The sequence below is a fragment of the Gymnogyps californianus genome, chromosome 1 (assembly GCF_018139145.2).
Source record: "Gymnogyps californianus isolate 813 chromosome 1, ASM1813914v2, whole genome shotgun sequence".
Classification (NCBI taxonomy): Eukaryota; Metazoa; Chordata; class Aves; order Accipitriformes; family Cathartidae; genus Gymnogyps; species Gymnogyps californianus.
This window is the reverse complement of record NC_059471.1, coordinates 111,760,355-111,785,688: the sequence shown is the minus strand read 5'-3', so window position 1 is coordinate 111,785,688 and position 25,334 is coordinate 111,760,355. Positions and strand designations below refer to the sequence as shown.

Here is a 25,334-nt window from a genome sequence, read left to right as displayed (position 1 = left end):
AATGTCTCCTAGAGGAATCCTTTGTCATGCATAAAGGATATGCAATGGCTCTGGTCATCCTGAATTTTACAAGAACAAGATACCCGTAATCACTCCAGCCCTAAATTCAGTGCTCGTGTAGGGCACTGGAAGTCTCAAGATCAAGTTCTTTTTATTTAAGGACAGATAAATGCAAGTCCTGCAGGATGGGAATTTTACTACTGTATACCCTCTGTATCACAGAATAACTGACAACTTCTATTTGTACACTTATGAAGCAGAGGAAAAGGAGGGGAGTTCTTGCTAACCAGGTCAGAGAAGCATCCTTAATAATAATTTACAAAGAAATGAGATGTATAAAGTATACTCGGGCTATTTTCTATGTGTTTGTACATCTTGTAAGTTGTAATTAAAATTGCCATCTTACCAAGTAGTATGAATTTCACACACTATTTTTAAACTGCGACTTCACATCATCATTTCACAACATGAACAACCACTCACTTGTTTATACAGCTGAAAGATTAGGGGGTTTTAACAGTACCATTATTGTTATATTTTAAAATATGGATTGTATTTAAAATATTTACATTTTAAATATGAGTAGCAATATTTCCTAGGAGGACTTTATTCAGTAAATCCTGCCCCCATGACAGGTTTGCCTGCATACTATTTTTTTTAGAATGTCATTGATATTAGTGTGCTAGATTAACGAGGAGCATTAATAGTAGAATAAAATCAAGAAAAACATGGATAATATGAGTACCTCTAGTGTTACTGTGGGAGCTACATACATACTGGAAGAAACTGTGTAGCCCTACAGAAAACTCCACGTACAGTATAATTTTTTTTTTTTAATCTTCTTAATTGTCCTCTTGTATCACTCTAATCAGCACTGGGATAACATGTGATTAGTGGGTTAAAGAAAATACCCTAGTAAGGGGACGTGAAACAGCAGCTTTTACTTGAGGTCAGGCTGAGAGGAGGAATCTGCGAATATTGTAGAACTACAACTCCAGCTCAGCATCGCCTCCTGCACGCATTTCTACAGACTTGAAATCCATTTAGGAGATAAAGACAGCACTCCGCAACGAGCAGGTCCTGTATAAAGGTGAAAACCTGTGCTGTCATCTTGCTAGGCCTAAGCGATGAATGTTACTTTGTCATATCCTTGAATAAGGAGAAGACAGGGTTTTAGATACAGCTGGAAGGAACGTCAGTAGCTCAGAAGGATCAGCCTTCTTGCAGACGTGCAAAAATAACTGCCGCCAATTTAGAAGCAGGTTGAAAGAACTAGGAAATATGGCCCTATATGTATAAATAAATACATCTAACAGAAAATACTCTAAAAATGTGGTTCTCCTTCCCTGCCTGCCTGAAACTGTTCCTGTTTTTTCCACCGCTATGCTTGACAGCATTATTAATTGCCAAAACACTGTAAAGAATGCACCAAGTCAAGTGCCAACAAGATTTAATTGTTGCAGGAGGGAAAATACTTGGATCACAAGCTCTCGTTTCCCTTTGCCTTTTCTTCCTTTCCGGCCTGCACCTCACCAGGGCTGGCACTGAGGGGCGTGAGGCAATCCTAGACTCCTGCCAGATACAGAAACTCTCAGCTGAGACATGTCAAGAAGCCGACTGCATTGCCTTGGCTGGTGCAGCACACACACACCTGATCCGAAGGCTTGTTTGTGTTGGGCTTTCCTGAAATCCTCTTGGCGGTCTGTAGAGCTTATCCACTCCTGGGTTTGCCGCTGCCACTCTAGTGACGTCCTAGCTTGCCGGTCCAGGGAGCTCTTTGTTTCATCTACGTTCGGTGCATGCTGCCTCTCAAGAGAGCTTCCTTTCCTCTCTGCCGAGCCTCCACGCTGGCCGGGGACTATTTGCTGCCTTAAACCCTGACCAGGGGGCGGGTCGGGTGGTGGTGGAAGATCTAAAAAACGTGAATAAGATTTAGATGAACTAATTTTTTAATTGAAACAGAAGGTCTATTTGATGCTGAAAAGAAAAGACCCTTGCAAATGGCACGAATCATTTCATTTCCTAATTTTAAAAGGAGAAAATTTCATGTTAATCAGAAATGTGTTTTTAACTTCCGCTAGTTTTTTATTCAGGTTACTGTGTTGCTAGCTCTTTCTAATTTCCATAAAAATCAATAGACTCTGAGCCCTGACTTACATTTCTAAGCATGGGATTTATTTTCTGTGGGGTATACTCCAGCTGGCTCTTTTAGTAATAGCAAGCAATTAAGGCTATGAAAAACTGATCTGTGCCAGTTGACGATTTCCCCCCATCATATTGGGTCTTGCTTAATCACCCCCTTTTTTGGGCTTCACTTTAAGCTTGAGATTTAAACTCAAAATCTAATTATACAACTTCATAAAAATGAATAAAATTCCACAAAAATTTTGGGAAAAATTATTTACAAAGCCTCCTGTCATTGAAAAAGCATCAACACACCTGTGAAAAACGCATGTTTAAATGGAGCCACCAAACAACAGGTGAGTATTTTATTCAAGTACTATTTGAAAGTTCAGCCAAGAGCTAGAGTCTTCACAGACCAGAGGATGGCCACTCTTAACTTTAGCAGTCTTGCAAATATAACCAATCAAAACACAATTTCAGCTGAAAGATGCTTGCCTGGTCTCTAACAACTCCTGTCCTTTTCAAGTTCATCACTTGGACTACTAAGATGCTTGTAGAATTGAAGATCAAGCTTCTAATCACATTTGTGGAGGCAAAAGTACATTTTGTTTATCAGTCCTTGACCCAAGGTAATTATAGAATCTGGACAATAATAATTCTAAATGTAAGATTTTCATGTAAAATATATGATAGACTTATAATAGTCCAGAAAAGCCTCAGACTATTAAAAAAAAAAAAAAATCAGAAAAGGGAAGCACCTTTAGTATTGTAATGAAAACTCTCCCATATCGGATACTCATTTTATATGTAGAACACTTGTTGATAATTCTGATTTTGGGCAATGCATAGCCCAAATAAATCTGTGCAGCCCCACCAACTTCACTAAACCTGTGTTAGTTTACACTAGATATGGGTCTGTCCTGCTTTCTAGTCTTTTGTATATTACAGTGTTGTGAAGGAATCAAGGAATTGAACTTGGCTCAATAACAGGCATGGAAAAGTAAACCTCTGCTTTGCCTGCAGGGAAGTCTAATGTTTATAACTCTAGTGGAACTGAAATTAATTTTATAAATTGGTGAGGAGGCCTTTGGAGGGAATTTATTTTGAAATCTGTAATCTGGCTTTATATAATGCTACACAGACTTTTTTTCATGTCCTTGCTGTTAGAGGTGATACTTATACTTCATATATGGGGCAGAAATGCTTCCAAAGTTGCTGAGATGTCATTCCAGTCAACGTTGTCTCTTACAGATAAATGAGGACATGTGGGTTATTTGTGTCTACAAGGGAAAGAGGTTGTATCTGATGTTGCTCCCGTACCTTTGTTCACAGCTGAAGTGCTATACCCCAGATTAAGATATCTATCTTCTGGCTAGAACAGCCTTATAATAATCTGTCAGTGAGCTTGCTGTATGCTTTATGTTCAGCACTAATTTATTTGAGAAATTTTTAGTTATGAATATAGATGTGACCTTTCATGACAATGACTATACTTGAGTTACTGTAGGTCGAAGCAGGAGGGTATGGGAGCTTGCCAATGTTAAAATTGCTTTATAGTATTGGCTTCCAAAACGGCATTTCTTATAATTGATTTTATTGTGATCATAACCAGTTAATGTACAGAACCACAACACTGGCATCTGCTTTTGCAATCCGAAATAGAGATTACTGAAGTTGTGGTTTACAAGCACTTTATGGAGATGCATTGAATCCAATAAACACAGTCATAACGTGATGTCTGACAATGCAATTTTCCAAGATAAAATATTTAACGTTCAATATAAACAATTTTTTTAAGTAGTATCATAGCAAAAAAACCCTGTTAAAATTATTGTGGTATTAAACTTCTTAACATACAGTACCCTTCTTCAGAAATTGCCGTCTAATAGTTGTTATTAATTAGATACTGAGAAGGAAAGAAGGTTTGTACTTAAACCGTACTGCATGTTCTAGAGCTAGCTGCAACTCCTGGAATTACTGTAGACTTACGCTGCTGATCTACTGTTAACCTGATTCTTGCTTTTAGCCATCTGCAAAATGGGCATAACGATTGCCTTATGCATAGAAGTGAAATGAAAAACCATGTTTGTAAAGTTCTTTGGGTGTTTTAGACCTGTGGATGAGTAGAAATGAAAAATAAAATGTATCTTCTAATGAAGCTTCACACAATTCTAGAAGAATTACAGGTACTAGAGAATTAATGTAAGCCAGCTCCAGCCTGAGTACAGACCTACTGAACTGTTAGACGTGCCTGAGAAGATCCTTAAGAACAGTTACTAATTCTAGCCAACCGTCACTGACATTTGCTTTTTCACCTTCTTACTTAGGTTGATTGTCACAGTAACACCTACCTTTCCTTTTTAATAAAAGAAGCTGGAAGAGAGCTTCATTTGGAAATGTGGCTTTTTATTTGCTCTACAACCTAAATCCTGTAGTGCAAATTTTCTGCCTTAGGTAAATTACTAAATATGCTCTGTTATCTTGTCTGGACATATATAAACACCCCGTGTATCTGGAGTCATGAGTTTCTTCCTCCAATGCCACAGAGAACAGTCTTGCCTTTCCTTTCCTCTGCTCTCCTCTCACTTCCCAGCCAAACACGTCCATATGTGACTGTGCACGTGTCTCCACACACACTTGCAAGTATGCATGTACATGATGGTTAATGGTTGGCATTTCGACTGCTGGTAAAGGGGTAACAGAGATCAGACGAGTTAGTAGTCTCCGTCCCTAACAGGCAGACTTATTACCACACAGAGGCAAGCCAACTCATTCCATCATGTCGATCACTTCAGAGAAGTTTTGAATCTAGAAATTTAGGGACTTCAGCAGGATTTTCAGTGAGGATATCCAGAGTGGTATCACTGATTGTCACTGTACTTCCATCTAAATGACATTTATCTTCCAGGTGCCAGGTAAAACTCCTGAAAACCCACATTGAGCTAGTAACTTACTAGGCCAGTGGGATGTCATCCAGACTACCACTTGCAGCCTCTAATGGCAGGATTATCAAACCTGCAAGGCAATTTATAAGTGCATTGGTGGGGAGGTGATGGACTTATTGATTTAGTAATGGAGGGATTGTGATTGAGAAGCTGTAGGACATCAGAGTGCCTGATAAGAGGCAGATGGATGTTCGGCCTGGAATTACTCCAGCCCTCCTTTAGAAGGCAGAGCATTGGCCAAATGATTCAGGCACCAGTCAAGCTTTGGCACAGCCTCTCATTATTAACTGGAAAAAGCAGCAAGTTACAGAACCTACAAGTATAAGGACATCCCTTTCTACCTGTGCCAGTGATTTGTTTTCCTAGGGGTGATAATTACTGCGACATTTAATAAGCCTCTGAACCACTTTCTAGCATCAGAAGGTAAGCATCTTCTCTCCAGTGATCTACCTTAGCAAAAATTGATTTGTAATACACGATAGCAAGTCAGTGGCAAAGCTAATAGAAGTCTTAAGTTCCAGTTCTCCTTTTTAACCCCTAACCATATTTCCCTTCTGCCTCCTCTGGTTTTTTTAAACATCGTGCTCAGCTAAGGAAGAATATTTAACTTCAGTCATGCAGTTACCATGCCACCACCTATATGACAGATTCCACTGTTTTGCAATTTGTGAATACATCGTTTCCAGGAAAACAAATTATTCATTGAGCACTAGAACTAAAAACCTCCTATTTGTTTTTTATGGTGGACTGTGAGCTCAGAATTAAAGTTTTCATCATCTGAGGGATTCATAAGGTATTCTTCCTCTGTGGATTTCCTGTTGTCTCCGTGGTCTTTTAGAATGTGGAAGTGAAAAACTAAGTTGTACAGCAAGACAAATATGAAGACTCAATCTAGAGTCAGTCTCTAGAGGATTCTGACCTGCAGCCGAAGAAAATGAAAAAGCAGGCTTTTAGGGGATTTGTGTGGATTGCTGTCAAAAGTAAGCATGAAGTTGTACCTTCATATGCTTACATAGTCTGGGATCTGTGTGCTATGTGTTAAATATTACAGTTTCTTAGGTCTTTTGCACTGTCCCACATGGTTACAGTTAAGAGGGAGGAAGTGCTCAGGATGTGTATGGGAAAGGGCAGAGAAAGGACATGGCTGGAGCTTACTTGGTCAAGGAAAATTTAAAATGACAGATAACCACTATGTGATGAGGATGCTAGGACTCATCCAGCTCAGGAATTTGAAGATGATTGACAAACCAAGTATGTTCTCACATGATAAATCCAAGAGGAAGCAGGTGTAAGGGAATGGATAGGAGACATCTCAAAACCAGGAGAAAATGTATAGTGATGCTTCCCACTGAAATCGGGATGGTCCAGGGCTGAACGGACGGGCCTGCATTAGGGCTCAGAATTGCCGGATCTATCCCAGGTTCTCCTACTTGCTTTTTCTAACCGTAGCTTAAGCATAGTGGTATTGTCTCTCTTTGTAAAGTTCATTGCAATATTCCACACAAAGCATCCAGTTACCATTTTTAATTTCTGTATACCAGAGGTTCCTAAATTCAGTTTGTTTACATACACACAGGTGGCAGCAGCAATCTTTATCTTCCTTCATTGACAAATGTTCTTCTGCAAATTTAGCTATGACTCAGACTTGCCGTTACACTTTAATGACTCATACTCAGTGAGAGTTGAAGTGGAAAAACTGCTCAATTTGTGTTTGTTTGTTCCTGTGGTAAGACAGGATGGGAAAGGATCCTCTATTACTCCAGGACATTATAAATTTTTGGAACGTATAGTAAGCACTTTAACTAGATTTATAACAGACAAATGTTAAGCTAATGGTGTCCGAAAGCTGTTATGGTTACTGCCTGTGTCTGAGAGGTGGACTGTTGAAGGAAATAGTATATCATTGGTATTCTGACTCATATATATGAAAGAAACTCCAATAAGATTAGTATTTTATAAAGAATAAATAAAAGACAATAGGAGATTCCTCTTTTTAAATAAATCTTAAAATCTGATCTCTTTCAGTAATTTAAAACTGTACCAGATTTTATGATGGGGTCACTCCCCGAGGAGTCACACTTCCATCTGTCTCATGACCTGAACTGGATTCCTGTTAATTTTCTGGTACCCATATTATTGTTAAACGTTTCTATAGCAATAGTACTCAAAAGCAGAAGGATTAAGGTCCCACCATACTGAGTGCACTACAAACTCACATGTACACAGAATTTGTGGCCCAAAAGGCTCATAGTTCACGGTGACAGGATATGCCACGCAGAAAGGTTGACTAAATGTATGCACAGAAAGAGTATTGCCACCACCACAAGCGACACCCACAATTTCCAGTTACTGTTCTCATAGACACATCTATTTAATAGATCTGTGTAGCAGGGAGGCCTCTGGAATATATCCAGAAAAGGAGAGCATTAATGTTTAAGCCAATTCAGATTCATACGAGTGGAGTCTAACCTACTTTAAGCTGTTTCCCCAAATAATATGGCAATAAGGGTGAGCCATAGAGCATGAGATGTAACGATAACCCCTTTGGTGAAGACTTTGTCACCACCTTTGTGGTCTGACAAACAAGGAATCTGTCAGAGCATACTGCAAAATTGTATCTGTACACATGATAACATGACTGAGAGAAGAGCTCTGGTGGTTTTAGTGGCCACAGTCCACCATGCAAGTTGTTAATATATTTTACACATGTACCTAGAGTAATAAATAGCACATTATAAATAAACAAAACTAAATATACTCTCTATCAAATCTATTTATTACATTACCTGTCTAAAGAAGACAATGAAGGGAGTTGGACTTGATGATCCTTATGGGTCCCTTCCAACTCGAGATATTCTATGACTCTATGATTCCACAGTAATTTTTACTAGAATAAGGAGGATGTTTATACTAAAATCTAAAGTCAGATTTTTATTTTTACACCTTCCCCATACACTGGAAGATTTGTAAAGGTGTACTTAAGATTAGGGGATAGACTCACTGGCATCACACACACTCCTGTGGTCCAGATAGACAGTGTTACAAGAGCCACTGAGGCAGGTGGGACAGTCTAGCTCTTAGAATTGCCCCGCTTTGAACACTGAAAGAGAGGTCAGCATGAGGAAAGCAATCACTTCTCCCTCTGCATGGCATTATAGATATCCTTAGTGGTCCCTTTAATGCTGTTTTTCCATTTGCGTGCTTCTCCCCTCTGATCATTTCAACACCTACAGGGGCCAGGCCGGAGATTAGAAGAAATGAGGGGGAGGTAGCCAGCCGGCCACCTTCCTATCCAGTCCTCCTCAAAGAGTAACAGGCAGCAATTGCATCTTTTGCCAAACTCCAGAGGGGGTAGGCAAAGATAATGGAAGACTGAGCTGATCTTAGTCATTAGAAGAACAGAACAGACACGCCTGAAATTTCCAGATGGGAAGCTGCGGTCAGAGAGAAGTGGAGATGTTAAAGAGAGAAACAAAGTCACTGAGGTCAGTGGATGTCAGGAATGAAGCAGCACAGACAAGATGTGAGGCAGAATCATGAGAAAAGCTTGGCACATATTGCTGTAGCTGTTGGGTGGCTGTCAAAAACAGCACAAACCAAACAGAGTGTTGTGGGACTGGCTCTATGCTTCTCCTTAGGAATTCATGGCATACTGCTACTGCTGGTGGTGGCTACTTTCATTTAATGTAAAATTACTCACTGGCCATTTTTTAATGTCAACTCACGTGCAACGCAGTCATTTTTGGGTAAGATTTATATTGAGATCTGAGAAAACCTAAGAGATGCTAACATGTTCAGAGCTGAAAAGAAGAAAGGCTCCTTGAAGACTCACTTAACCAAGCTCCACACTGCTAGCATTGCAATATTGCTCATGTGGCAACCAGGGGACCCCACTTCACCAAACAAATAGTTCACTGTAACGTATATTCCTTAAAAGATTGCTCTATGTTCTCCCACTCTGCACACCTGCTTGTTGCAGGTTATCATTGGGGACTTCACCACAACACTTACCATCTGTTATTCCCTCCCTACGATGAGGCAAGGGGGGTTGGTCCAACCGTCCTCCCTTGTGTTTTTTAGTGGGCCTCGGCCTCTGACTCTGATTGACAGCTGCACTGGTGTTGCTGTCAGTAGAAAAAGGACTGCTTGGCCGAGGTCTCTGAGAGGAAGGATATGCTTTGCCTAAAAGAAAAGAGAAACCAGATGAAAAAATGTTATTGCCTTGAAATGGGCTGTTCTATTAATGTCTGTTCTGAAACATTAAATCTGGTCTAATTCTCAGAGGCAAGCAAGTGTCCCCTCGAGGTACCCACTGATGACAACTGCTTTAAGACACAGCACAACAAGCGAAGTGAGAAACTTGGCATTCTTTTGTCTTCAACTTTTATCATTAAAATCATTCCATCTGTTGTGATAAAACTACTGTATGCCATGTAACTCCTACCTGCTCTGTGTGCTGAACAGATGTGTCATAACAACTCCTCAGCCTTGAGCAGGGAAGGAAAACAGTTCTGCAATCATATCAAATTTATCTCCTCCTGCCTTCCACCTTCACGTTTGCCGAGCCAGATTCTCATTTTAGAGGCTCCCATATGCACTGTATATCTGGAGTAACTCCAGTGAGATAAACATAACTGATTTTGCAAGCTATGTAGCAGTGTAGGTTTGTATACTTAAGGGCTCTCTTTTCCCAAGAAATAAAAATGGGAGTATATTTAAATGCTAAAATTTTCCTGTTCATTTTCAGTATTTTTATGTTAAAAAATTAATGTATTCTGACTGAATTTATTCCTGAGATTTTTATATATATATATATATATGTAGACTAATCAAGCTACATAACTTCACTTAAAAAAAAAATCTTTGATGCTGTTCTATGGAGCAGATCATTGAAAGCATCACAGCAGGAACTGTAGGAGCACAGTTCATTTACTACATCCACTTCCTCTTATTTTGATATTTTTATTCAGTTAACTAGGCTTATTGTTTAATAATAACTGATGAAAACGAAAGATCACCGTCTTTTACTTTCTTTTTTTCATCTGTATGTCATTCTTGCCAAGTATCTTGGGGATGTTAACATTTTAATTCGTTTAGAACTGGTACTTAAAATTCTTACTTGTTTTAATCCTGTCTGCAGAGGAAAATGTATAAGTCAGTCAGAACTTCTGCTCTTTCAGTGCTACTGTAGGCCCAAATGGTGTAAGAGTTGATGGAAAGTGGCAAAATGGCTGTTTGTTATTTTTCTGGTGAACTGACCCCAAGCTAGTAAGAGGCCTTTTTATCTTCTGGTTAACTTAGACCAGGGTCTACCCTGCTGTGAGTTATGTTTTCTAGTAAAACCTTTCAACAGATGCACTTACTTCCAACATGCTGTCACATACGACCTGATCTAGATAAGCCTAATCAGGAGTAATATGCTACCCACTACACTATTTGAAATATTCTTAGTGCAAAGAGGGCAAAGTAAAAAAAATAGCCATAATCTCTCTAACGTGGCGTTTCACATTAACGTATACATGTTAGAATAACATCTCAGTATTTGACTTCAGAGATTTCCTGACTGTCTCAGGCTTGGTCTTCTACCTTCTGCCTGATGTGCACCCTGAGGAGGACACTGCTCTTAGGCAGGCTTGTCTCCCAGCTGCATGTCACTGCCAGCTGTTGGAGGTTACCACGTTTGAACCCCTCATGTGGACATTCCCTAACTCTCCTCTACCAAAATAAGCCCAATTGAACTTAAACAGTAGGAAACGTATGCCTTTGCTAACCTGGCTCATTTTAACTGAAATGGGTTACAGAACGCCCACACAAGCAGCTAATTCTGGAGCTGGGAGAAAGCAATAATAAGCATTTGGGGGAAGGCTGGAAACATTAACCTCTATAGCTGGCACAGCTGCAGCCAGACAAAGACAAGTGATCAAGCCCTTGTTTCATAGATAAGGATAAAACAGCAGATGAACACAGACAAAATATTAACATTTCATTTAAAAGTAAAAAAAAAAGACCACTAATGCAAAGAAATTCAGATATGAGCCTGAAATTCCATCCTAGCTCACAGCACATTGCACAGATGTTTTGCAAAAATAAACTTGCAACATGCAAGTGCAACTGGTGAGTGCAGGACAAAGTTTCTTCACACTTATTCTCTTGACTAAAGAAATGTGATTATTCATTCAGAATGTTGGTTTGAAAAAGAAATAGACACCAAACATTCTCTCTTTTATCCCTCCATGAAAATGAGGGAAAATAAATAGCACTGACCTAAATCAGACATGGGGCAAACACAAATGATGTGCAGGCTCCCAAAACACATTTTTCAATGCACCTAATAACTGGTTACAGCATCTTGGATTTGTATGCAGCCCTTCCAGTAAGAACTGCTGAGCAGTGTCAGACTCTCTGTAGCAGATTTAGTGTGTGTAAGTGGAGACAAGAATGAATCCACTAATTCTCGATTTAATTTCCCAAGGGTGTTAAAAATGAAAACTGTCTGAACTTCATGGCAAATCACACGATTGCTTCTGGAAACTGGAATCAAAGTGTCTGGCAGGAGAGACACCTTGCACCTGGATTTACCAGTGCCTCTTATGCTTGGCAATCAAATACACCCACGTGAGGCTATCAAGTTGGACTTCTCCTTTCCTATCAGTGAGAATATTTCACAGCTGTTCTGAATGGGTGAAAATAACTGTCCAGACTGCAAAGGAGTAAAGAGTCAGGACCTTCAGACTCCCTCCAGAGCAATGAACAGAAATAATACTGCTGCTTCTCTGCTACAAGACACCATTTTGCATGATGGGGGGTTTGCTGTGGTGCAGCAGTCTGTAACAGGCATGGCTGATTGATCCACGCCACCCTGGGAGGTATCATATCGTAATGAAACTGCAGTAAGCATTGGGGAGTTATTTCCATTTGCTGAGGGTTTTGTGAGGAAAAGAGGGGAGGGCTGTTTGTTTACATGTGGGTTTTATTTTGTTTCCGTTTTGCCTGCTGGATCATTAAGAGAGTAAGAAGTTAATAATCATAAAGTCTCTACCACAACCATTGGACACTTTGTTGTATCCTAAACTCTAATAGTCTGTCTGAGGAATTACATGCAAGTACTCTGTTTAAGTGCATCTGTGACCTAATTAAGCTAGGAAAATGTACCTGACAAGAGGGCTCTCATCCTTTCCTTCTACTTTCCATTTACATAGCTACAATAAGAAATTACATTTATTTAAAAGTCTCTATGTGTTTGTGAGTCTGTTTACTTTTGTTATGTATGTGTTTGTGGTGGGAACTGTACTTCTCAATGGCCTGAAACAAGCGGCATTAACTCTGGGTGAATTTTGCATTAGCTTTTACTGAGGCCAAGAACACCACCAAAAAAAAAGTTGGGAAGGATTTGCTCCTTTCATTCAAGACTGTTTAGGAGACTCTTCAAGCAAAACAGTATATTTTAAATTATAGTTTGGCCAAATATGCCCATAGTAGATGAGTGAAGGTCTACATCAGTTTTTGTTTTGTTTGGCTTTGTTTTTTTCAAATAGTGAGAGATTTACTCAGTCAATTCTCCACTAGTGTAAGAAGGAAGTGAGGGGTTTAACTACTTTTAACGGTGAAATAACTGTCTTTTAAGGATGATTATGTCTGACCAAAGTCAATGGCAAAAGTCTCAGTGATTTGAGAAAAGCTGTATCTGTTCACCCTGTAGTTTGTTGGCGACATAGGACTTTACCATCGATTCTTTTCTTCTTTCCTAACGTTCCTAAAAGGCAGTGTTTTCCATGAAGTCATTGCATGCAGAAAGCCTGCGGTTTTTAGCCCTAACATGTGGAGACATTTCTCATAAATGCACATATTATACTGAAGGATAGACTTCATACCAGACTAATAGTAAAAAATTTTAAATGGTAGGAACATTATGGGACCTGTGGGCAGGAATCGGCTGAGAAAGCATAACAAAAATATGACCCAAGTTCATACTTTGCTATTAGATTTGTGGATTTAAATAATTAGTTATTTTTGCTATTTTGATAAGACTAAGCAAACGCAAATACATTCTTTTTTCCAGAATATTTAAAAATAATTTTTACTTATCTTTTTTGCTAGAAATAAAACATATGGAGCTTTAAAAATATGAACTAAATTATGTTTACTTCTCACTAATTCGTTTTAGAAGCTTGGCTGTTTTCAAAAGCAAGTCACTTTACCTTTGCTACATTTAACTTGGCAGATTCAGTTGGCATAATTAAAATTAAATTTTATCAAAATATATGAACTTATTGAATTAAGTATTTTTTAAATCAGCTATTAATAAGGCTTTTAAACAGTTTGTATTGTTAACAATAAAAGCACACCAATTTACCCCATGCTTAGAAAAACTTCACAGAAAAATACACTTTTGCAAGAAGAGATGCAACAGAAGAGCAGGGATGGAGATAATAGTTTAAACATGATGTTCATCACTGGAAATGTGAATGATTGTGAGGAGATTTTGCAAAAAATGAAATCATCAAAGATTGCATGGCAGAATTAGTGATCTCTTCACTGAAATATTAAATGGAACCTATGTCAGTAAATCTATAGCAGAGTCAGCACAGAGGGAAACTGCAGCAGACTGAAGGTGCGGATTAAAAGCTTGTGCAATTCACTACTTCGAATCACTAAAAAAGACACATAACGCAAGGCTTCATTTAAAGTATACTGATAAAAACATCTCCATCCACCTTATTCCATGCATGTTAGACAAGTATGAGACGCAGGTTCACTGAAAAGAAGAGAAGAATAGGCAGAGACACCCTTCATGCACAAAGCATCAACTTTGAGTCTACAAACCTGTTCTTGTCAGGCTGGTTCCATCCAGCCTAAAACCAGCTTTATCTGCTGCTGCAACCAGTGCTTGTGCAAAACTGCCGCTGGTAAAGATCGAGTCATCTGAGGAGCTACCTACACTAGATCTATGACTAGAAAAGTTACGGTCCTCATCAGACGCAGAACCCCATCCATTTACCATTGAACCTAAAAACAAATGTAGGGGTCTAGTGAGTTGTGCACATTTGATATTTTTTGATCATCTAAAGCTTAAAGATCCACTTAATATGTCCTTTCTCAACAGGAAACCCAAAATTCATTTGACAGAGCTTTGTACAAAAGAGCTGTATTCATCTAAAGCTTAAATACCCACTTAATATGTCCTTTCACAACAGGAAACCCAAAGTCTATCTGACAGAGCTTGTTATAAAAGAGCACTACCAAAGCTAAGTGGGTTCTCATTCATAGCTTGCTCCGTGTTGCATTGATCCTGTAAACAAAATGATACATATTCTCTACAAATGTGAAGGCTCCATAATAAATTCTTTTGAAAGTTAATAGATTTTCCCTGGGATTTAAATGAATGTGATTTTTTTTACTTGACATTATAAATCAGTATCTAGTTTGATATTTGTGAAACAGTCTTAATTTAGGACAGCATAAGTGTAAGTCTCAGTAGATATGGCTGAAGTCAGATATGGGCTTCAAGAACTATCCTGAACAAGACTGGCATTATGTCATTTTCTCAATCAAAACCTTAAAATAGATGAGCATTTTTAATGGCCTGAAGAAAGCTGTCCTAAAGTAGTTCATTCTAGTGGATTAAAGTTACTTTTTTGAAAGGTTAGAAATAATTAACGTTCAAGACCAGAGCAAATATATACTCATATTTAATACTGAGTCAGTCACTAAGCCAATGCTGGCCTTATGGTACCTTCTAGCTATGGATTACCACCACTGCAGGAGAGAAAAGTGATAATAACATCATAAAAATGCAGTCAGAAAACCAGATACCAGAAAAAACACATGAAAGAAATACAGAAATCTTGACATAACTAAAATGTAAAGAGCAAAACAGTGAAAGAAGGATTCATCTTATTTGCTCGTCATTTACATTTTCTTTTATTTTTTCCAATGCATGAAGCATCGATCAGCTACCCAACCTGGCAGTACAATATATTTTCAAAAGCTATCACTCAGTTCAGATTTTTTTCAAAGTACTGAAATTCTGTTTCTTTTGTGGCTTCAGATGGAGTTAATGGTGTTCTGTACCTCTAAAAATCGTGGGTAAATGTCACAGGGTAATTCTACACTGTGCAGTGGAGCAGGAGGCAAAGGAAACTTAGCTAGCACCAAGTACCTAGCTTTGCTCCAGGAACAGGGTAGCCATGCTAATTAGTTACCAAGTCCAGCTGAGGTGCAGAGCTACCAGACTGCTTTTGGGACCTGAGCTGCTGCATGGCACGGCATGGTGCTGTGCAGACATAGCGTATTGTTCTGAGATAGCACAGGCACCTATCTTGAAATACCTGAAATCTGCTTTTTAAAAACAGTGGCATGCATATGTTGAAAAAAAAAGCCCAGTGAACCCATGAGAATCTGCAGAGAACTGGTTTTCAAAGATATGAAGACACATGTGGAGAGATACATCATGGCCCTGACTTAACTATTCAGTTAGCACAGCTGAATTTATGTAAATAAACATAAGATGTGTAGCAGTGTAAGTCATGTTCTTCAAAGCCTTTTTTTAATCGATGTCCAAGAAAGTATTATTGTGTTCAAAATTGTTAACTAGTAAATCAGTAATGACCTGTTTATTAGTACCAAATTGATAGGCTAATTAACTAACGGTGGTGTCAATTATTAAAAATATCCTGCAAAAATAAGTCATGAGTACAATAAATGAATACTGGAATTTAGTCAGTAGCATGCTGCACCACAAAGCCCAAGAACAATGGATTATTTTGTGATGCTGCAGTGACCAAACCTTTTAATGTCAGCAGAGTGGCAGGCTATAATAACGAAAGTCCATGCACTCCCAAGATACAAGAAAAGAAACCGAAGAGGTCTATGGAGGTCTGACAGGCAGAAAGTGTGTTAAGTGCAACAGAGAGTGACAGAGTTTGATTCTGCTTGCCAAGAGCACACATAAAATTGTTATTTTCCAAGTAGACTCGACCTGATGCAGACAGATGCAAAGAAGCCTAGATAAGAGCAAGGGAAGGCTAAAACTGAATTTCCTCCAAGAAGACAGTTTCTGAACTAACAATCAAAGTGTGATAGGACATCATAGAGAATAGAGAGTAAAAAGGCTTAGGAACAGTTATTGATGATGTATGAAAAGAGATACTACAGATAAAACACTTCATGAAGATGTAAGAAAATGAAATGCTATAGCTGAGGACATTTTCAAACAATCGCTTATCGACATATTCTGCAAAATATGTAAGCACAAGCTGAAACATAAAAATATAACTAGACCCACAGATATCAAAGGACGATATTTGGGTGCTAAAAATTTAACATGTTTCTCATTAGTTTCAGGGCCCGAGGGTTTTGTATGACACATTCTACTCCCTATACAGAGACATATAAAAACATACGCTGTACAGAACAGGTATGGTTTTCAGTATCATAGGCACAAGACTATGGATGTTTTAAAGGAACTTAGGTTTGAATTTCCATTTGCTCACATTGCTCTGTCCATTTGCTAACCAATCACTTAGCTGTTACACAACATATAATATACATGATAATTTGGATGGGATGCTTTCAGGGTATGTCTAGGAACAGTTGCTATTTTTCATCTCCTCTTTGAAGGGCTGGACTGAAGTTCATCCGGTTCCAAAAAATAATCCACATTTTAAGTATGAAATATACTAAAAATCTGCAAAAGCCCATAATGCTCTCTCCAATGTGTGTGCATACACCTATAGTTCTACACACTCACAGACTGTCAGATTTTCCTAAAAATAGCTAAATTTTAATTATCAGTAGAGTGGTGTTATCAGATTGCCAATTTTTCAGGCTAATACTATAGGAAAGCCCTCTTCCTGAACTCCTCTGCATTCCCATGGACAGCAAGCATTAGCAAGGCTAGGAATAGTGCACTCTGCCCATGGATTGCTTCCCCTTCCCCTCTCCTCCAGCAGCTGTGTTAGGAGGGACCATCCATCAGGCTGGAAGCGTAGCTCAGTTCTCGCAGGGACGTGAGCTTTACTGGGACGTCAACACAGTTGACAACTAAAGCAAACAATGACCCCACCTGGAGTACTGCATCCAGTTCTAGGGTCCCCAGCACAAGAAAGACATAGACCTGTTAGAGTGGCTCCAGAGGAGGACCACAAAAATGATCAGAGGGCTGGAATACCTCTCCTGTGAAGAAAGGCTAAGAGAGTTGGGGTTGTTCAGCCTGGAGAAGAGAAGGCTCCAGGGAGACCTTACTGCAGCCTTTCAATATATAAAGGGGGCTTATAAGAAAGATGAGGAAAGACTTTTTACCAAGGCCTGTAGTGACGGGACAAGGGGCAACAGTTTTAAACTGAAAGAGGGTAGGTTTAGATTGGACATAAGGAAGAAATTTTTTACAATGAGGGCGGTGACGCACTGGAATGGGTCGCCCAGAGAAGTTGTGCATGCTCCGTCATTGGAAGTGTTCAAAGTGAGGTTGGACAGGGCTTTGAGTAACCTGGTTTAGTGAAAGATGTCCCTGCCCATGGCAGGGGGGTTGGATTAGATGACCTTTAAAGGTCCTTTCCAACTCAAACCCTTCTATGATTCAATGATTCTGTGATACTTCTGGTTGCTGGAAGCAGAGCCAAAACTCTTCATAACTGCTGAAGTCGGCAAGCTGCCTTGAGACATATACAGCACCCACAGATGTATGTGACCAGGTAGCTAAAGCCGAAATCTCTACATTATTTCTACTGGTTCCTGAGCTATTTGGTTTCCTGCATAAACAATTTTTTCCCCACCAAAACTTGCAGCAGTAAAACCCCCGCTTGCTTTGCCCTCCAGAGGTGCGGACATTGCCCAGAAGGCATGGGAGTGCTGGAGCCCAGCCCCAGCACCTCAGGCCGCCACGCAGCTGCGTTAACATAGCACACATGGTGACTGCTTGTTTAAAGGCATCCGCTGGCCTCTTGTTTTCCAAATCAGATGCACATTTGTTTCTCTGTGAATAAAGGCAGAATAAGAGATGCTGACGTCCCTTTCAGATCAACTGTGCATTTTGAAATGGAATGAAACAGGCTTTTAGTGTCTCCTTTACATGCAGCTCACTATGTGTTTTCCAAGAGCACATTTGAGTTTTTACACTTTCTGGCAACTGTAAATTTTACTCTTGCTGACAGCAGCAGTAAATGCTTTATGCAGAACAAAATCAACTCTGTGAAAAGTTGAACTCTGTTTTCTTGCTCCATAAAATATCTCTTGGTGCTAATGCAAACAGAAAGCTTCTTTGCTCTCAGGGAGAGGTGAGGGGAATAAAGGTGCTAGCTTCTTGTAGACTGCATGCTACTGCTTTTAGTGGCATTATGCAGGCAATAAAAATGGTATTTTTCTTTTTAAAGTGTATGCTTGCTTTACTTTAAAAAAAATAAATCTAATGCACTTGTGAAGTAAAAGCTGCTCACAACAAACCTAAGACTTTTGAAAATTCCATCAGATGCTTTTCTGTATGTACCAAACTCTATGTGCATGCTTAAAGTTAACAAATGATGTCACTGGGACTTGTATGTGTATGCTTATGTGTTTTCCCTCACAAGACCATTAAGCACATGCTAATATTTAGTCCCTGCTCCTCTGCAGGTTTTTTGATGGAACAGGGCTAGACTAATAGGTTTGTGCAGTACAGATGAAGTCCTTGGTGACTGATGCTACTTCAGCTGAAATCAGTTACAGAATTCCTTGAGCCTTTGTACAGGAGAAAGACATTATCCTCTTTTGGATATATCTGACTACTGTCATGATTACAAAGAAAGAATGTCCACTGCTTTTGGTGGAGGTGATGGAATAAAAGGGGCAATAGTCATTGTACCATTAAAATAAGAAAGAATAATAAAGGGGCTGAATGCAGAATACAAATATGATCACACTTCAAAAATTAGACTTGGTCTTATACTTTACATTATACTTTGCCATAAATGTCCGAATATTTAAATGTATACACCTGAAATAAACCCTTAAGTTTTAAAATTTTTATTTGGGGTGGGAAACGCTAAACAAAAGGAGGTAAAAATTATACATACATATTTGGCACTTCACAGGTCCAACCATAATTAATGCCTTTCATAAATATTTAATGAAAAATGAATTTATGTCACTTAGCCAAATTTATTTGTGTTTGCATTTTCAATCTTTCTAGATTTTTTGGTTTCCATATTGCTGAAAGGCACAAAAATTTCTCAAATTTATTCAAGCTGTTAGAAGAGAAATGCACACAGAACATTAAGTAGTTGCTCAAATGTTGCTGAGCAGTAAAATACTATGATAAAGTGGCATCTTGCTGTGTCTCTATTACTTCTTCAGCACTAAAATTAATTTATGATCAGTCATCAATTCATTTACATGTCGTTTTATGCTAAATCCATCGTTGCTGATGAATGCATATCCCTAGATCCATTAAGCTAGAGTAAAGTCTGTGCTTTATAATATGACCCTGCTAATTGTTGCATTACCATTTTTATGAGATACAAAAAGTAGCAGTTTCCTATTTTCTGAGCACATATTTAATCCATGAAACACATTCTTCCTATTAAATGCAATCTGTCTAACTGCTTATAAAATAGAATCTTTTGCAATAGGTATCCCTAAGCAAATCAATATAAAGATTGAACTCTGCCATGGTAAAATATGGCTCATGAAAATGATTTTGTGTAATTTTCAAGAATTATTCCATTTGTGCTCAGACACAATGAATGAACAACTTTTACCATACAGACAGTGATCAGTGATTCTTTTAATCAAGACCAAAACATGCCAAATAAGGGATTTTCTTCCTTGCTGAGCTATACGACCTATGGAGATCTTTATAATTTCAGATCTACATAATTCTATTAAAAAAAAATAAAATTTTGTTATCCATTTGCAGTGGTACTGTTTTCAAGAATATCTCTCTGCTTATATCAGTTTGTACCAGTCAGGTAGAAAAGGGCTTGTTCTAATTTCCATGCTAGTTAATGGGCGTATCTCTCCCCTCAGTCAAAATGCATCAGGACTGAAGATACGACAGCTCTCACTGCCAGGTCCACTGGTGGTGCTGGGGGAGGAGCAGATAAGGAGAGGGCAAAGAAAACCCCCAAACCATAATACTTTGATCTGACAAAACCTAGTGTGGTTCTTAGTGATTTCAGTGAGAAGCAAATTAATTTCTTATGCAGTCATCATATGCAATTAATTAAGTCTATTAAAGTAGAATAATATAACAGACTCTTCATGACCATTCATGCCATAACTCTGCACAGCAATTCATTATAAAGGCAAACATTAAACATAAGCAAAAGAAAAAACATATTTCAATGTGTCTCTGAAAGCAAAAATAACCCTAAATAATTGTGAAGTAAAAGTCAAATGAGCAGAAGTTTTACAGCTGCTTTTCAGTTCTTTCTTCTTTTTTTTTTCTTTAATCAGGATCAGTAACTCAGTATCCTAACAAACCAATGAAGCAAAACTTTGGCTTTAATTTCATATTCTATCCCACAAACGTTCAAATCTAAACCTCCCTCCTTGAGTTTTCTTTGCAATATCTGGAAAATGTTAAGATATAGTTACTGTGCACTTCTCCTTTCTTTTCACTTTATTATACACGTCAACATTATGTCTCTGCCACCTGCAAAGAGAAAAGCTTAATAGCACAGATTAAACCCTTATCCGAATCTTCAGTTGTCTGTAACTAAAACTCAAGGGCCTGGAAGAAAACCTGAGTTTTAAACAGTTTAAAGGAGCAACACTGTGGTTTCAGAGGAATTTAGCAGTTTGAGCTCGGCTCACACAGCACCAGTGTTTCCCCTCAGAGAATCCCACGTTTGGCGTTGGGTGAAAACCTCGGTCCCAGCTCAGCCATAAAGAACAAATTACCATTTCACTCTGAGAGTGGGTGTCTTCAAGTCATCGCTGAGGCACGTTAACAGTACAAGGTGAGGAAACTCGCCCTGCTCACCGTACAGCAACTCTATTTGGAGGAAGTCTGGACTGAGGGATGTCAATTTAGATTTCTCACAAACACTGAACTCACAGGGCACACTTCAAAATGAACAGAAATATTGCTTCATCTAGGTCAGCTGTTCTCATTTGTCTCCATTTTTTAATATAATGTTTAAAGAAGTGAAAACATGGTATATAAATTCCTAGGAAAATGCTGGTTTAAGTCATCAAAAGCCCTGTGAAAAGAAGTAGCTTATATATTCTCAGTGCAAGAAAGAACTATTTAGTTGTTCTACAGTATTCTAAAAGCAATCAAATCAAAGAATGAGAAACAGCTTAGAAACAATCAATGTAATTTGTTATATACCCTCCTTAACACCAGTAAACGCAGCCTGGAAGAGTTAACAGAAACAGATACACAAGAATTAAAATTCTCTCTTGAAACAATTCGCTCAAGTATAGTAAGCAATTTCCTTTCACCCCTAGAAAAAAACAAGCCCAAAACAAGCCCTCAGAAAATCAAAGTTTTACCTATATAGTAACTGAGGAAAACAGAAGTAGTTTTGTTTTTCAGAGAGTTTGCCATTTTACAGATCATTTAGACTAACACTCTGGATGTATTTTTGTAAGGCTATAGTTCCATAATTGTTTTAATTCAGTCTAAGTGTTGGCTATACGCTATAGGGGCAGCCTATCATTTTTCTTCCCTTCCAGCTGCACATTCCTTTTCTGCAGTGCCGGCAAACACCTTGCCATGCGGTGAACCAGATCAAGGAACAGATCCAGCTAGTAATTAAATAAGCAAAAGAAAAAGCAAAAGAAAAACCTTAATTTTCAGCTGGATGAGGCCCCATCAAGATAGTGGTGGAGATGAGTGGGAGTGCATTTACACACCTTAAGTACACTCCCAGTCTACATTACCAGGTTCTGCCCAATTTCTTCCAAAAAAACACACCAGGAAGTTTTTAACACTCCAATAATTAAACATTTAACACTCCAATAATTAAACAAGATTTATAACTATTATAACAAGCTTGAATGTTATTCATAAAAGGATAAATTGTAATAAGCACAGAAGTCTATGAATTGGAGCAGAAATGCAGCTATTCCTTACTTTGTGCTAGGTAGGGTTGTCCAAAATACTAGCTGAAGATGCAAATGTGAAAAACATTAATTTTCTGACTTACAGATATATCAACATTGGCATATTAATACATACCAAATGGAAAATATATAGCAACCTGGGTTTTTTTATTTATTGCTGTATTGCCAGTGCAAAACCCTTACTGCATTCCTAATGGAAAGGCTTCTGAGCGATTAGTGAGATATGCAAAAATATGCAGAATTATAGCCTGAAGGAGATTACACTAGAAATTCAAGCAAAGTGACTTAACATACTCATGCGCTAATAAGTTAACCTTCTCAATTCAGGGATTTAAACTTTAACTCTACGGCCTTCAGTTGAATCTGGATTTCAAATCACAGCAGCAGAGATACAATTCTTAAATCTTAATTAGATTGGCAAGCAGTCTGGCCCTAGGGCGAAGGAAAACCTGGAAAGTGGGATTAAACTACACACTATTTAATTCAACAAGGGAAAAGGAAGAAAATTATAGGTATTGATGCTCCATCACTGCCATATTCCTGCAGTGTATTCAGAATAGCAAGGTTTAAATAAGGGTGCGAAGTCCTTGGAATTTCGAAGGTCCAGAACAATGAGATGAAATTCAGCGGCACTATGGTAATAAGTTGTATTGAGCAAGTCTCCCGTAAGGTACAACTAACAATCAGTGTTCTTCTGCTGAGATCAAAGACTGAAGAAGCACCCACTAGCTTTTGTGAGCTATGGACCCTGTGTACATTTGGGTCTCCAGTACAGCTCTATATTATATAGAGGCCCAAGTTCAACCTAAAGGGAAATATACTGATGCTTACAAAAAGTACATTATGTCCATATAAAATCTGTATTTTTCAAAAAATTTCTTTCACTGCCTACATTTTATCAACAGCAATTTTATTCATTCAGATTCTGTGCATTGGTTTAGCATGCCCTTCTAGGTCCCCTTTGATGATCCCTGTTGTAACTTTCCAAGGCATGCAAAGGGTCAGAAGCAGTGAAGGAAGGAGTGTCAGAATAATTAAATATCTTCACTGAAAGGGAACAATTACTAAATTCAGCAATACAAAGTAGGTTCAAAATACACATTTTCCTACATAAATGTTGTATTTACTCTACAAATAAATGTTGTGCTGATCTAACTACACTTATTCTGAAGTCTTTTAACTTCCCTGTGTTCATCTGTGAAAGCATTTACCCAGCAAAATATCTAAAAGTGCTTTAAGATAACATTTTTATGCTGCTCCTGATTTATGAAATATATATTCCTAAGCCAAGGTCTTCCCCCTCCTTTTTATGTAACTGGCTTGCTTCTCCAGTAGAGTGAACTTTTCATGAAAGCTAGGATATAATTGAGTTTTCTTTCAAGTCTTTAAAGCTTTTTAAAATTCATGAATTTTCTTATCATTTTGCAGCAAAGCAAAGTATTTTCAAATCCTTTTTTAACTTTAGTGTTTAATATTAACACATTTTAAATGTTACAGAAATAGATTGGAATAAATTTTCACTTAGAAAGTGTTTGACTGATGATGTATTTTACTGTTAAGAACAAGTTGCTGTCACTGTTAACTGTGTTTGGTTACCTGTCACAGAGCTGTCTAGATTGTCCATACTGGAGCCTGGAGTATGCTCTAGACCTCTTAGCGGCCTACTGATTTCTACAGTTTCTTCTTCAATATCATCCTCATCATCATCATCATCTGGAACATCTGTTTCCAAATCTGAAATAAGGTTTCCAGATACATATCCTAGGGGTGGAACTGGAGCCTGAGGAGGTTGTGTATTGCTTTGGATGTGCCTACACAAACAAACAGGAAAACGTCATTAGAATGGATGAGACTTTGTATCCCATGGTCAATAGAAGAGAAGCCTTTCCGTAAGTCCTGAAATAGATTTACAAAATGCGTTTGTTAGGTCAAACTCAAGAAAAGTCAGTTCAGTTATGCACCATAGCTTCTAATACCAGAGTACCTACACACTTTCCAGTCTTCAATATACTTCTCCTCCTGTAAGATGGGGAAGCTCAACATTGTCCTTTTACGGATGAGGAACGATGTACACAGAGGCTACCTAAATCAGGTAGGAAGTCCATGGAAAAGCACAATTCTGAATCCCAACCTAGCATATAAATGTCTCACCCAATATTCCACCTTGCAAATCACACATTGAGCCAAAATTAAATTTCACTCCTTCAGCTTAAACAGACTCAGTGCCCTTAAGTAGAAGTCACTCTAAAGAGGAGGAAATGACCAGTAGGACAGAAGAAATTTTCAAGTCCAATGAACCCATTATCAGCGAGGCCTTTTTATTTTGCTTTATTCCAAGTAGTTTAATTGATTTAATTGCAGCAGTATTAGGGCATACATGTGTGAAATTACTGCATGCAGCAATCACAATTTAAAAAAGAAAAACAAAGATAAAAAACACCCACAGGATAGCTAAATGGCCAAAGGCAAGCATGGGAATTGGAGTTTCATTTCTGTGGTCTCTGAGAGGCTAGAGAAGAAAAGAACAACCATCAGCTGTCAATGCAGCATTCTCCACAGCACTACAGGTACACAGCAAGCTGTGCCCCAGGGGACCCAGACATGACTGGCCTTGGCATAAGAGCGTGTACCATGCTTGAAATTGCTAACTTAGGCACGTGGGAATCCTTGGGTGGCTGTACATGAGGTGCTGTGACCTGATTCGAATCGGCAGCTCTCTGGATGGGATCCAGGATTCTGCTGGTCTCTTGCTTGGACATCAGCATAACAGAAAAAATTACAACTGTCACCTGTTTGGTTTCCTAGCTCTAATATATTTTTGATGAAAACTTTGTGCTGTATTATTGCCTACACTTGATAAGTGCAGTAATTCTCTTTATTCAAAGACCTTTTTTCTCCACAACGTAAATCTATCGGATCTGAGAATGTCACAGTAAATGTTATGTACCACTGGAATCTCTCTCCACCTTGGTCTAGGTTTTAACTTATTGCTTATTCTGAAGCTTATTTGCAGAGCAAATGCTTCCCTTCTGATATACAACCCCGTTCCGATTAGCAGTTCTTTAATACTTTTCTGCCTGGACAGCAGGTTCTTAGCTATGCAGTGTTAAAAACACTGCACTAAAGGGCACTACCATCTAACTAACCCTCAATAAACAGTGTGATTAGCTCCCAATCAACCAAAATACTTAAGTATATGCTTAGTGTTAAGCACGTGAT

The 25,334-nt window shown here is 38.5% G+C and overlaps 1 protein-coding gene across 1 annotated transcript in view; it reads right to left on the bottom strand.

The window, feature by feature from the left end:
- Positions 1 to 25,334, bottom strand: part of ROBO2 (roundabout guidance receptor 2) — a 476,837-nt gene that overhangs the window by 4,468 nt on the left and 447,035 nt on the right. Inside the window, exons 25-27 of the mRNA XM_050895055.1 lie at positions 23,712 to 23,926; positions 9,081 to 9,251; positions 1,652 to 1,912 (exon numbers count right to left, since the gene is read on the bottom strand). Coding sequence (XP_050751012.1) covers positions 1,652 to 1,912; positions 9,081 to 9,251; positions 23,712 to 23,926 — 647 coding nt within the window. The remainder of the gene's footprint in view (positions 1 to 1,651; positions 1,913 to 9,080; positions 9,252 to 23,711; positions 23,927 to 25,334) is intronic.